Source organism: Cokeromyces recurvatus (assembly GCF_025118155.1).
Source record: "Cokeromyces recurvatus strain NRRL 2243 chromosome Unknown BX663scaffold_5, whole genome shotgun sequence".
NCBI lineage: Eukaryota > Fungi > Mucoromycota > Mucoromycetes > Mucorales > Mucoraceae > Cokeromyces > Cokeromyces recurvatus.
The window spans coordinates 931,917-946,091 of NW_026251391.1; the positions used below are offsets into that span (position 1 = coordinate 931,917).

General features: G+C 29.5%; 7 protein-coding genes across 7 annotated transcripts; 4 read left to right on the top strand and 3 right to left on the bottom strand.

Annotated features, from left to right (window-relative positions):
* Positions 1–380: 380 nt before the first annotated feature.
* BX663DRAFT_500724 (nucleoporin Nup85-like protein) lies at positions 381–2,695 on the top strand. Its single transcript, XM_051526368.1, has 8 exons — positions 381–505; positions 579–622; positions 717–795; positions 863–1,016; positions 1,087–1,856; positions 1,921–2,025; positions 2,089–2,410; positions 2,463–2,695. Exons 1-8 carry the CDS (start codon positions 425–427, stop codon positions 2,678–2,680), a joined length of 1,773 nt encoding a protein of 590 aa, XP_051385717.1. The 5' UTR covers positions 381–424; the 3' UTR covers positions 2,681–2,695.
* A 127-nt stretch (positions 2,696–2,822) lies between these two features.
* On the bottom strand, positions 2,823–6,094 carry BX663DRAFT_549700 (uncharacterized protein; the record flags this gene model as incomplete). The annotated part of the gene is made up of 5 exons (XM_051531165.1): positions 2,823–4,904; positions 5,003–5,481; positions 5,547–5,574; positions 5,651–5,894; positions 5,967–6,094. 5 exons carry the CDS (start codon positions 6,092–6,094, stop codon positions 2,823–2,825), a joined length of 2,961 nt encoding a protein of 986 aa, XP_051385718.1.
* A 1,537-nt stretch (positions 6,095–7,631) lies between these two features.
* Positions 7,632–8,732, top strand: BX663DRAFT_429867 (prohibitin-2; the record flags this gene model as incomplete). Its single annotated transcript, XM_051522759.1, has 3 exons — positions 7,632–7,773; positions 7,871–8,032; positions 8,119–8,732. 3 exons carry the CDS (start codon positions 7,632–7,634, stop codon positions 8,730–8,732), a joined length of 918 nt encoding a protein of 305 aa, XP_051385719.1.
* Positions 8,733–9,707: 975 nt separating this feature from the next.
* BX663DRAFT_429275 (uncharacterized protein) lies at positions 9,708–10,244 on the top strand (the record flags this gene model as incomplete). Its single annotated transcript, XM_051522723.1, has 2 exons — positions 9,708–10,037; positions 10,128–10,244. Coding segments are annotated over 2 exons (447 nt in total), but the record flags the coding sequence as incomplete, so codon positions are not given.
* BX663DRAFT_500736 (uncharacterized protein) lies at positions 10,076–11,047 on the top strand. Its single transcript, XM_051526369.1, has one exon. It carries the CDS (start codon positions 10,260–10,262, stop codon positions 11,004–11,006), a length of 747 nt encoding a protein of 248 aa, XP_051385721.1. The 5' UTR covers positions 10,076–10,259; the 3' UTR covers positions 11,007–11,047.
* On the bottom strand, positions 10,980–12,149 carry BX663DRAFT_500737 (uncharacterized protein). Its single transcript, XM_051526370.1, has 3 exons — positions 12,043–12,149; positions 11,630–11,992; positions 10,980–11,549 (listed from the first exon to the last, which is right to left on the bottom strand). The coding sequence occupies exons 1-3, from the start codon at positions 12,119–12,121 to the stop codon at positions 11,179–11,181; spliced, it is 813 nt and encodes a 270-aa protein (XP_051385722.1). The 5' UTR covers positions 12,122–12,149; the 3' UTR covers positions 10,980–11,178.
* A 523-nt stretch (positions 12,150–12,672) lies between these two features.
* Positions 12,673–13,847, bottom strand: BX663DRAFT_450091 (uncharacterized protein). The gene is made up of 3 exons (XM_051523741.1): positions 13,690–13,847; positions 13,312–13,614; positions 12,673–13,241 (listed from the first exon to the last, which is right to left on the bottom strand). The coding sequence occupies exons 1-3, from the start codon at positions 13,799–13,801 to the stop codon at positions 12,859–12,861; spliced, it is 798 nt and encodes a 265-aa protein (XP_051385723.1). The 5' UTR covers positions 13,802–13,847; the 3' UTR covers positions 12,673–12,858.
* Between the last annotated feature and the right edge of the window lie 328 nt (positions 13,848–14,175).

Below are 14,175 nucleotides of genomic sequence, written 5' to 3' on the forward strand. Positions count from 1 at the left end.
CCATTGCTGTATCAAATTACGATTCTCTTCTCAACAAAAAATTTATATATTTACAAGTAGGGCGTTGACTTTTCTTCCAAAAAGCTCCTAATTTCCATTTTTTACTTTCGTGTTACAATTTTATTTTATACATCTAAAAAAGAATATCAATTGTTCTAAACATTATGGAGATATAGTAACAGACTTTATCCTCCACACACACACACACACACAGCTAATTATTTCAGTTACTAAATTCCTTCGTACTCTTTTTTTTTTCCTTGATTTTTTTTAAAGGAGATTTTGAACCGACTCGGGCAAATTTGACATATTAAATAATCACTTGTTGTGTTCATTGGAGGATTTTTTTTTTATTTTTTTTATCTCGTGTCAAAAAAAAAAAAAAAACTTCTGCATATCCCTTTTATTTTATTACTCTTTATTGATGACTGTGAAATTATATATTAAAGATGCTTGCAAATCTAATTTACAACAAGAAAAACACATACCTGAAATACGATCTAAAGTACATTTAATAAGAAAAAAAAACAATAATTTTTGTAGAAAAGACAGGCGATAACCTTTTTTATTCTTCTTAGTTATATAAACGTTTATTTGAATTTTACCAAAAATTACATCAAAAGTAAAGATATTTAGCATATATTACACCTAAGTGTTTTTAAATGTATAAGAGGAAATTCACTAAGAAGATTTTTTTATTTGAAAAAAAAAAATAGTCCATCTGAATTGACGGTTGATGCAGCAGCTAAAGAATATGAGCAAGCTATAAAAGATCAAATTCAATTAGTTGACCAAGTAAATTATTATTTGTTGTCATTGGATAGCTTTAATTAATCTATCAATTCTGCCTTTTTTTTTTCAGTTATATTCTATTCCCATATATAGGGCAGAGCGTGAAGAATATTTACAGCTTTACTCAATTTGGAGTTTCTGCAATTTATTATTTTTTGACTCTTTTGAAAATAATCATGAATTGTCAGTAGCGCTCATGCAATGGTATAATAAAACAAACAGACGTAAGAACATGAATGCAACCTTTATAATTTCATGTATATAACATTGCGGTTTTTTGTTTTATTTTTAAAGGTGCCTTTTATGAATACAACACAGTCAATATTTTCACACAACATCCCTTGGATCATCCAGACTTTTGGCCCTATCTCATACGTATGGCCACATTAGGCGAATTGCAAATCATTGCCAATACATTACATCGTGTGCTTTCTCTTTGCCAAAAGGAAGATGATACTAATCTGTATAGTTATTTCAGGGAGCTACGTGAAATGTTACGTGATACTGACTATAGCACCATTACATCTCGAAACAAAATTGACAGAACTCGACTATTGCAATGGATGCAAGCATTATCAAAGGACTCTAACCACTCAAAGCAATTCTGGACATTACTTGCTATCTTGACAGGCAATGATGAATCAATCATCAAGCAACATGCACAAGATGAATTACATGCTTTTATTTGTTGTTTCTATTTTAATCCAGATCGATACACATCCACAACTTCTATTTATGAAATGGCTATTAAGGAATTTGATAAAGTACCTCAAGACATTTACAAATCACTTTTAGTAGGCAATCTAACACAAGCCATTCAGGAAAGTATTAATTATGATTGGTGCTTTTTAGCACATTTGGTTGATTTATTCGTCCTAAAAAACAAGTTGGAAATGAAGACAGTCAATGTGCACGTTAGTGATGGTTCAATAGTGACTGTACCTGTCCAATATCATTTTATATTATTTTATGCATCCTTCATTAAGAATAATTTTGGACTATGGGAGACAGCATTTAATTACATGCTAACATGTGATGAATGGGGAAGAGAAGCACTAGTTGAGGTAAAAAAAAAAATCTTACCAGATTTAAAAGTATAGTATCTGTATTAAATTTAATCTATTTTAGCATTTGAAAGAAACAGATTTGAATACTGAAAACACTATTTTTCAAGCCATTGTTCAGTTTTGTATGAAACATAATTTGGAAGAAATAGGTTTGGGATTGCTTGAGGTAAGAAAAAAAAAAGGGGGGGGGAATGAATCATAAAATCTAATTTTTATAATATAATTATAGAAAAAAGCAAATTCCTGTCTTGAGACAAAGGATTATAAAGCCGCCATTAACTACTATCAGCAAATAAAAAGCTCAAATGAAATTGATCATGTGTTTTATGCCATCATAGAAGATTATACCAAGACACAAACACTGTTTGATTTAAGTGATTTGAATATATGCAAAGGTATATGTTATAAAGTCTATCGTTATTTATGGCATATGCAATCCCTCGAACTAGACAACATTGCGGTTGAGTTATTTAAAGAATTGATACATGATGACTGCACGCCTATCTCTTTATTACCTTTGATTCTTTGGCAAGGATTACAGTTCCTTGAAGGTATATATATATAAATATATAAAGAAAAAAAAAGTATTAAACTTTACTTTAGATCAAAGCAAATTTTCACAACTTAGTAAGCTTGATTTATTACAAGTAAAAAAGCAGTGGCAAAAACTCAATAATAGTGACTTGAAATCTAATTTCGAATTATTTCATCATTTTCATCAGTCATTAAATCATACTACAGATTCAGTAGAAGCAAGTATGTTAGAATTTCTCAATGAGACAGGTGTCTGTTTCTGTAAAGCGTTAGAAATGAAAGAATAATAATAATAATAAAATAGCATTTATTTATTTATTTTATTTTTTTAAAAAAAATATATAAATTTATACATGTAAAAACAAGAGGAGAGAGAGAGAGAGAGAAGGGGGTTAAAGGTATTCTATAAGTAAAACGTATATACTCTATTTACATCATGTTGCTATGGATTGTTTCATCTACAATAGAATTAATCCACCAAAATCGATCTTGTGTAGGTAACACCGTTAATGGTGACTCTCTTAACAAGTTTACCGTTCTTTTTTTCATAGGGATGACGGTTGTAGTTCCACTTTGAAGTGGTGTAGAGAACAAGATATCTGTTGTTAACGTATTAATTGCTAGACGACGGTGGTAGTCCCTCTTCACCCTTGGAGGTGGAGGTAATGAAAACGAAGCAGCAACGGTAGCAGCAGCAGCTTCTTCCATTACCATGGGGATGACAGCAACAGCAGTATCAGCAGCATCAGCATCGGCATCGGCATCAGCAGCATCGGCATCGGCATCAGCAGCATCGGCATCAACATCAGCATCAGCAGTAGCAGTAGCAGTAACAGTAGTAGTAGCAGGAGAAGAAGAGGAAGAAGTGTCTTTTTGATTGTTATCATGGCGATATATTTGCTGTTGTCGAAGAAGATAAACAGGTGGTGAAAGGGTTTTGAGATTCGCTTGATAATAGATATTGGCAGCTTGATCAGTTAAATAACCAGAAAGGGCCTTGTAGATTGATAAGGGGATACATTTAAGAGATTCAGAGAAGGTATGATTGATGGTAGCCATGATATCCTGGGTACTGACATAGGATTTAAATACAATGAGTTGGCAGGGCCCCGTAGTTAAGGTAAAGGGGGTCAAGTCCAAAACGGGACTATGTAATTTAGAACCCTGATAGAGCACTTTACTAAAAGAGGTTTCATTTAAAATGTGTTGAGCAGCATGTTCAAGCGCCTTCAAGAATTGAGACCTGGGTAATCCTCCAGAGAATAATGGAGCCTCTTCTGTTGTGAAGTTGTCTTTAAACTGATCAAGGAGTTTAGGCATATGATACGCAATATCAAAGAGAGAGGACCCCTGAAGAGAATGCAGAAAATGGATTTCATCAGGCTCAAGTTGTGTTGGTGACAAAGAATTGTCAAAGGTCAATTGGACTAGAGGTAAGCTAAACTGTTTTGACTTGTCTACCAAGATATGCATCTCAGTAGACTCTGTTACCATCATTTCATTTACAAGCACAAATGCACCCACTTGTACAGAACTTTGTATAGAGGCATTGAATAAGGTGGCGGATGAGGGTAAACTCTGATTATGTTGTTGTGTAAGAGCATAGACAGAATCAATCATTTGCTGCATATCATTAAAATAAAGCCTCATATGATCGACAGGAATAGATAACTTGGCTGCCATTGTCTTGGCGATAAAGATAGGATCAGAAAATCGAAAACCATGAGATAAAAGAGCTGTGACATCCTTTTCTTGAAAGAGTTTAGAGACATAAAAGATATGCTTATCTTCACTATGATTCAGATTTTCAAAAATAGAAGATTGACGAAGATTGTGACATAAGCTATAATAGGTATCTGATGAAATTGAGGAACGACAGCCGCTGATCATATCCATCATCATAATCGTAGTTGTTCCACTTGGAATGGGTGGGCTGCATTGTGAATGACTGTTATTACTAACAGCTGCTGCTGCTGCTGCTGCTGCTGCTGCTGCTTCTACTGCTTCTTCATCATCTACTGCTCTTCCTCTTGTGTATTTCTTGTTAATAAAATATTTTTTCTTTCCATTTGATGCTTCTTTTTCTTTAGCAGAGTGATGTAGTACATGTGATTGTACATTTAGTTTAGCACAATCATTCGTACTTATTTTGTCGGAGGAGAATCTGCTGGAGGTAAACAAGTTTCTAAGGAAAGTAAATCTTTGGTGTTTTTGTATAGTAGTAGTGTTAAATAAAGAAGAGAATTTATAAATGGTATCAGTCGAGACAACAATATCACTCAGGATACCTAAATCAGTTAAATTATCTAACCTAAGTTCTTGACATAATTCACTACAACTATTCAAAAATTGAGATTCAACAGTATTGAAAACTTCAACAGTAGACGTATTTGATACATTTGAAAACCTCTTTATGTATTTACTATCAAATCGTTGTGATGCATTTTTAATTGATGTTTCAAATAAATGAATGAATAATGGATGACTTGAAGTGAATTCCCTTTTTATGTCCTGATAACACACACACACATATATATATACATAAATATTTATAAAGAAAGATTTAGTTGAATAAAATAAAAATAAAAATAATGGTCTTTTATATATACCAAACTTTCAAGTATTTCTGACGTTGGTAAAGTACCATCCACTTTAACAAGTATACGACCCTTGGGATCGAATATGACTGCGTTCAAAATAAATCGACTCTGTGTATTCTTAATATATAATGGGAATTTCTTAATTCCCGTTATCACGCTAATATAAAATAAAGCAAGACAAGCAGCAATGATGATAGCCGTGATTATACCAATTAAGGCAGGTGCTTGTAACTTTGGGACAGGAATCATACTAGGATAAGTTGGGAGATAAAAATCTGTGCCGATCAGGGCCACATAATGCATACCACAAACGGCAATAGCCATTAGCATGGAACATCCAAGACGTTTATACCATAAATTAGTCCATTTCTCACGTAACTTGAAAAAGATACATAAAGCTAAACTAACAGCTGCACAAGCAATAATGACAGCACCAATAACATAAGCTGTTTTATAAGTCAATACAAAATAATTGATAGCAAACTGGCCTATATGTATGAATATATATATATACATTAATCCTATCATATAGATATATAATATTTGTATATACCCATATAATGCATACAAACAATTCCTAACTATAAATAATAAAAAAAGAAGATTTAGATTTTTTTTTTATAAGTCAAAAATATATCATAATCTATTATGTTTTACACCCGCAAATATACCACTTGGAATAATTCTAGAGATTTTAGCTTCTTCAGTGACACCAACAAAAGTAAAAGCTAAAAACATACAAACAACGGCAACAGCAAGACTACCAAATGTATAACCAGTACGATAAGCCAATTGGTATGTTTCCCCTTTAATGATTAATGTCATACTATTATTTCCAATAAAATGCATTGACCAGACACCAACTGCTCCCATAGTAAAAGCCGATGACATTAATAAAAACCTAAGATATATTTATGAGCAAAAAAAATAAATAAAATAAAATAAAATAAAACAAATGAATATATTTGTATACCAATTGTAAATGCCTTTAATATGAGTTCTTCTTGATAATAATTCTAATGTTGTTTGTGCGCCAATAACTGAAATGATATAACTAACAAATATAATTCCTCCATTAAAACTTTTTATTGCACATTCCATTCTGTAAGCTTATTACTTTGTTCTTAATAATGAGAAATTTAAATAAATATAAGCATTATAAAACAAATACAAAAGAAGAAGAGAAGAAAGAATAATGATAACAATAATGATAAAAAATATATATAAATATTTTTTTATTATTATTATACCATAGTGGATCCAATCAAATATAAACAGATTATCAGTGGTGCGATTCTTTTATCAAACCCATTTAGTCTTTTTTTTTTTTTTTTTTTTTTTTTTTTTTTTTTTTATGGAATTATGAACCGGTAATTCAGGATAATAAGCATTACTAAATGCTCTTCTGTAGTAATTAAATGTATAAACCAATGATAATAATGACAAAAAATAGTGAAGCTTATTCTGTGTTCAATAAAAACAGATCATAAATTACTGTTATACATTTTTCAAATTTATCATATTAAACTTCGTCTTTTTTTCTCTCTCTCTCTCTTTAGAAATAAGAATGATATGAATATATTGTTTCAATCATAATCAAATCTATAAAATACTCGATAATAATCGAAAAAGAAGTACATTTAATAAAGAAATTATAAATACATTTATCTAGTGATTGTTAGATAAAAACAGCTTTACCGATAAAAGTAAATTAAAAGAGAAGGAAATATGAGATTGAATCTAGAACTATTTCTATTGTGTTGAGCTGATATATTAAAAACACTGTCAAATCAAATATGAAAAAATGGGAATAATTTGATATCATAGGAGGGGGAGGACTTGTTCATTTTCTTGTGATGACATACTTTTCTCATTATATTACGTAATCTCATACTAGATCATCGATTTTTTTTTTAAATTTTACACTGAGGCCACTTTTAGCACATTTAGAAATTAAAACTGACATTTCATAACATTTGATCTTCATACATGTACATCTCTTCATACATGTACATCTTCCTTTTTGCTCTGTTCAATTCTTAATATTCCATAATATGCTTGATCAAACTCCTTTATTACTGTATTGTGAATATCCAAACAATAAAATAAAATAAACAAGTTTATAAAATGATGATAGCATTTTATCTATTAGTTTCTTATTCAAGTAATTACTGTAATAATTTATATGTATAAAAAAAAAAGGTTAAATTCTTGTTTAAATGTAGCATAAATAAATGACGGGAATATAATTCAGTAAACTTTATATTATAAAAAAGAAAATCAACAGGGCTTTACTATACAACACATCAATTCATATATAATGTTCTATTTTAGATGATAATTTGAATATAAATTATACCTCTTGAACATTAAAACTACAATGTATTTTTTTTTTTTACCAACATGTCTTCTTTTTGTTACTTAAACGCTGTTCACATTAAAAAATAAAAAATAAAAAAAAATCTTCATTATTTATTGTCTCCGCTCATTTTTTATTGGTGTAAAGTACCCTTTCATTTAAGCTGGGGTGGGCATGGTTGTCATAATGAACTACGAACGACAGAAGTAAGAGTTTCTTTTATTTTATTTTATTTTTTCCAAGTGAGGGAGGCCTTTTATTACAATTTGATTCAACATTATGGCACAACAAGCAAAACAAGCTGCACAACGATTAGGAGGCATGTTCCCAAAGGGATCTGGTAAAGGAGTAGGTTCTACAGCAAGTGCCCTCATTGTCTTGGGTGCTTTAGGTTATGGTGTCAACGCTTCACTTTTCAACGGTATTTTTTTTCTCTAATAAATAAATAAATAAATGAAAAAAAAAAAAAAACATGGATTCTCATGCGACATGATTTTAACTCAAAATATTATTTATAGTTGATGGTGGTCATAGAGCTATTAAATATACTCGTCTTTTTGGTGTTCAAAATAAGGTTTATAATGAAGGTACTCATTTTATGATTCCTTGGTTTGAAACACCCGTCATTTATGATGTACGTGCAAAGCCTCGTAACATTGGATCACTAACTGGAACTAAAGGTAAATTGATTAAAGAATTGATACTAAAAGAGAGAGAATGTGAAGCATTAATAATTCAACATTACACATTATTTTTATTTTTTTAGATTTACAAATGGTCAACATCACTTGTCGTGTTCTTTCTAAACCTCGTGTTGATAACTTGGCAACTGTGTATCGTACTTTGGGTCAAGATTATGATGAACGCATTTTACCTTCTATTGTGAATGAGATCCTCAAGTCAGTAGTTGCACAATTCACTGCTTCTCAACTTATTACACAACGTGAACGTGTCTCTCGTCTTGTACGAGAAAATCTTGTGCGTCGTGCTCTCAGATTTAATATCATTCTTGATGATGTTTCTATTACTCACGTTGGATTCTCACCTGTCTTTGAGAGTGCAGTTGAAGCTAAACAAATTGCTCAACAAGAAGCACAGAGAGCAGCATTTATCGTTGATAAGGCACGTCAAGAGAAGCAGTCGATCATTGTTCGTGCACAAGGTGAAGCAAAGTCAGCAGAATTGATTGGTGAAGCTATTAAAGATAAACCTGGATTTTTAGAATTAAAGCGTATTGAAGCAGCTCGCGAGATTGCCAGTATTATTTCTCGTTCCGGAAATAAAGTTATGTTGGATTCTGACACTTTGTTGCTTAATATTAATTCAACAACAACAGCAGCAACAAAACAATCTACCAAGACAACAATGGAAAAGGAATAAATGTTATGAAAAGTCTATTAAAGTAAAAATCAAAATAAATAAATAAATAAATATATAAATACACACATATATAAATATATAACAGGACTGCTTTAAATAGGAGGATATGTAAACAAAATAAAATAAAATAAAATCATATATGTATAAATATAAATAAATCTATTCTATAAATGTTGTCAATTTGAATACACATGGAAGCATGTTATATCTATCATGTAGAGTTATGTTGTTATTTCCAACAACAGCAACAACAGCAACAACAGCAACAACAGCAACAACAGCAACAACAACAACAACAACAACAACAACAACAACAACAATAATAACGGCTAATATTTTTTATCAATTATGTATATTACGTAAATCATAAAAAAAAAAAATGTTTGTAACTTGCATTAATAAACTATAATTTTTTTTTTTTTTTTTACATAAAAAAGGAACAATGTTTTTGTCGGCAATCAAAAAATAAATAAAAAAATTGAAGATTTATAATTTTACACGCGAAAAAGCAGACCGCTTTTCATGTGATTAAAAATAAGAATAATAATAGCTACATGACAATGTTGTAAAAGAAAAACAAAATAAGTTGTTATGGCAAGATGAAAACGCGTTGTAAAATTACCATGACAACAATAAAACAAGTGTTATATAACGGGATAAAAAAAAAGAGAGAATGGGGGGAGAGGAGAGGAAAATAGATGGAAACAAAATAAATATATTACTAGAATAGTAAAAAACAAAACACCAGATAAAAGAAAAAGAGAAAAAATAAACAAAAACAAAAAAAAAAAATAAAATTTGTAGGTCTTTCAAACATGTTTATGAGTTACGTTTTGTTTTTTTTTTTTTTTTTTTTTTTTTTTTTTTTTTTGTTGAGGTTTCCCTTCAAGATATAAAAAGGGGGAAGAATAAAAAAAAGAGTCCCCCAATTTATTTAAGATGGAAAATAATAACCAAACACAAGGATTTAGTGTAATGCATTCATATCCATTTATTAATGATGGACCAACAGATATAGTAGAGTCTACAACTAGTAATAAATTAAAACATCGTCACAGTCTTCATTTACCAACAAACCATTCAGAGCAAAAAGATAAGATAACAAAGCAAGTCCCACCTGGTGTTATTCATATAAAGCCAACATGGAAACCAGTTAGATTAGACGAAAAACCACCATTTTCATATGCTACCTTAATTGCTCATGCTATTTTATCAAGTGAAAATCGTCGTTTAACTTTAAGTGAAATATACCAATGGATATCTAAACATTATCCATGTTATTCAATGAAAGATCATCGTTGGCAGGTACAGACAATAAAAGCTTATATTATATGAAAACAGGGTTTTTTTTTTCATTCATTTTATTCATTTTTTTATTTTTTTTTTTATTTAAAGAACTCTATTCGTCATAATTTATCTTTACAAAAAGCTTTTGTCAAGTTGGAAAGAGATACAAATACACCTTCTGGAAAAGGTTGTTATTGGACTATTTTACCCGGTTATGAACAACCTTTTATTGATAATCTTATGAAACGTGGTATGGGAGGCAGTAATGGTACAACGACTTCAGGTAGAAAACATAATGAAAACGGAAACGATGATGGCAACAGTTATACTTCTCATAAGCAATTTCGAAAATTTATTGATGCAACCATTTCCAATAATAATCATTTATTTACCATATTTCGTATGAATCCTACTACTACTACTACTACTACTACTACTACAGCAACAGCAACAGAAAATAGTAAAAAGCAAAGAACAAATAAGAAAATGAAAAAGGAACAAGAAGAACAAAAGCAAGAACAACCAATAGAACAACAGGACCCCATATATGATTCAGATTGTGATAGTGGTGTAGATCTTAATTGTGAAGTATTACCAAAAAAGGAAGGAATGTCAATACCACCCTCCTCCATACAAAATCAAGCATCATTGAATTCACTATTTATGGAAAATTCAATGTTCGTTCCTGATGATTTACTATTAACACAACAACCCAATACAAATCGAACTCAGAATTGCTTTTTAGACTCGATGATAGATACAACTACAACATCATTTTATGATCCAATAGAATATTGGGATGCACCACCACCACCACCACAAACAAGTTTATTTGATTTTACACAATCACAGCAACCAATGATGTTACCACAACAACAAGGGTTAGTTGACTATTATTGTAATGAACCAACAACATTCAATAGTTACGTAACAACATTAAACCAACAACCACCACAAGACTTTTTTTTATATAACAATTTTTGTTAATTATATATATATACACATATATATAATTGTTTACCCTTCTGTAGATATTTAATTATTTATATACATATTATATATTTTGTAACCATAACAATAATAATAAAAGATAGACATATACAAGAATTAAAAAAATAAAAAAAAGGGGGCAGAAGGAGGGGAGAGTGGTTTATTATTATTATAGTTTTATAATAGGAGATGATAGTGAAGAAGAAGAAGAAGATTCATAAGCACTGTCTTGTTGTTTATGTGCATAATAATAATGTTGATACCAATAATCAAATGGAGAAGAATGATTATCTTCTGTTTGTTGTTCAAGATAAAGATCGGCTATGTCACTTGTTATATCTTCAAATTCAGATTGTGCAATTTCTAATTTGTATTCCAATAATTGTAATAATTGTTTCTCCATTAAATTAATTTCTGCACCAGAAAATAGGTTTAATGCATATTCGATCCAATATTTATTTTTGATAGCAGAGTCATGAATATATTTTGATGCTATAATAAGTGTAGCTAGAAAGATACGATGATGTGTACATCCCATACCTTTATTTATTTACAAATTAAAAAAAAAAGTATGAGATAATAATGACCTTTTTATTATACACGTGTATATATTTATTTACCTTTTGAAGTATGGAATAGCTTTGTTTTTAGTCGACGTGCATAACAAAGCGAAGTTAATAAAGTGCCAGTATCCAAATGTGACCTTTCCATCACATATTCAATATATTCACGTAATGACATAGGTGCTTTCGTAGTATTAGTATGTTGTGTTGGTAATGGTGGTGAAGGAGGTAATGTGATATAAGATTTTTTCCTAAGAGGAGAGGAAGAAGGTGGAGAGGGTAAACCAGAATGATCAAAATTAGATCCATTTTTACTATGTTGATATTTATTCTTTTTATATGGTATCATTGATATATGAGTTACTTCTATAGAAGAAGGATAACAAGAAATGATGGATTCAAATTCCCTTGTAACAAAATCTATGATAACGATTTTAAAATTAATAATATGTAAAAACACATATATTTACCTAAAATATAATGTGTTGCTTTCTTTTTAGCTAATTTGTTAAAGATAATAAAATTGATTGAAGGAAAAGTGTCCATCATTTAATATTTACAAAGGAAAAAAAAAAAAAAAGTGAAAAATAAAAGAGTAAAAAAACAAAAAAAAATCACATTTTATTTTATGTATGCAAAACTTTTTTCTATTTTGCTGCATTTAAGTTTATTTTGGTTTGATACATTTTACATTTGTAGATCATTCGCTATCAAACAAGTACAAAGCATGTCTCATATATCAAAAAAAAAAAAGCTTAATATTTTCTTTTTTTTTATTTTCAATAATACTCTTTAAAAATAAATTTTCTGTTATTTTAAATATAGAAACAATATTTATATAAAAGATAAAAATCAAATCAAAAGTGTACACATAGAATCTTTTTTTTTTTTTTTTTTTTTTTTTTTTTTTTTTTTTTTTTTTTTGGTCGAGAACAAATAAATAAGATTAAACATCAGCTTTACTGATATGTTTCATACATAAAGAAATTCTAATAGTCAAGTCTATTATTTTTATATATGGATTACGTTCATAATAATTGCCTGCTTATACTTGGCAAGATTTTGAACTATTTTTTTTTCCTTTTTTTTTTTTTTTTTTTTTTTTTTTTTCTATTCAGTAATGTATTTCATTTTAAATATAAACTGTACTAATTTCTATGAAAACTATATAATTGGATAATTTAAAAGCTTAATTTGTGTATTATGTAATATTCACTCATTTGTTTGTTTAATGTGTATAATATATATATAAAAGTGACATAATTAGAATATTTACAAGTTTATTACTATTGTTGTTGTTGTTGTTGCTTTAGAAATCCAAATTTACCTTGTGGACATCGATTTGCATAATGTCCTTGTTGCCCACATTTGAAGCATGTCACGTCTTCTAGTCTTCTATATGTTTGTTGTTGCTGCTGCTGCTGCTGCTGTTGTTGTTGTTGTTGATGTTGCTGCTGCTGTTGTTGTTGTGGATGTTGCTGTTGTTGCTGCTGCTGTTGTTGTTTTTGTTGCTGTTGCTGATCAGAAGGATCATTTTGTTGTAGAGTATACATTACAGGTAATTCATATTTTGGATGACCATTGGGACAATTAAGACCATCAGGACAAAAACCAGTTAAATAATTTTGACAAACTAGTTTTCTCACATGCTTATTACGACAATTAGGTCCTAAGAAAAAAAAAAAAAACTCCCACCATTAACATTTACTTTATACATGACTTGTAATCAAATTATATACCATGTTTACAAAATCCTCGAGCATACCAAGGACATTCCTTTTGTTTACTTTCAGGATCAATATGAAGATACATACATTCATCTCCATTACAACATTCCCCATACTTGGAATAGAACCAACATTCAGGCATCTTCTTCATGTTAAAGACATGTAAAAATTCACAACTGTCTCCCTTTTTACATAATCCACGTAACCAATGTTTACAAACGACTGATTTATCTCTATCATATCCTTTATGTTTAAATTGACAATTATTTCCTTTTGTACAAGTACCCTTTAAATAATATTTACAAATAGGTTCATCTGTATGAATATATATATATAAAACATGTAAGCAAATTTGAATAATATTAATATTGTACTTTTTTTTTTTTTTGCCTTCTTTTTTAACTTGATCATTAAGCTTTAATCCTAACTCATTTTTAATAAATTCTTCAAAATCAAATGAAATTGTGCCATAATTGACCTTAAATATAGGTGATTCAAGCATATTAAATAATAATTAATATACCATGCAAAGTAAAAAAAAATAAAAATAAAATAAAATAATACTATTAATAACTGTTGAATGTGCATACGCGGGCTCATATTTTTTTTTCTTCATTTTGACAGTGAGGACACGTATGATTGGTCAATTTGTTTGACTGCTTATTTTATACACATTTTTTTTTTCTTTCAAGGAACTTGATTACATATACATAAAAAAAAAACTATTGATCGTTACAAGAGGTAACTGAATGCTGCATGGTTCGTTAACTAAATATATCCCTTATAAACAAAATCAAATTTTGAATGTTTAATGGCAAGACTATTAATATAGATAAAATGATTGAACTTTGAAGAATACTAAGAGACAATATCAGA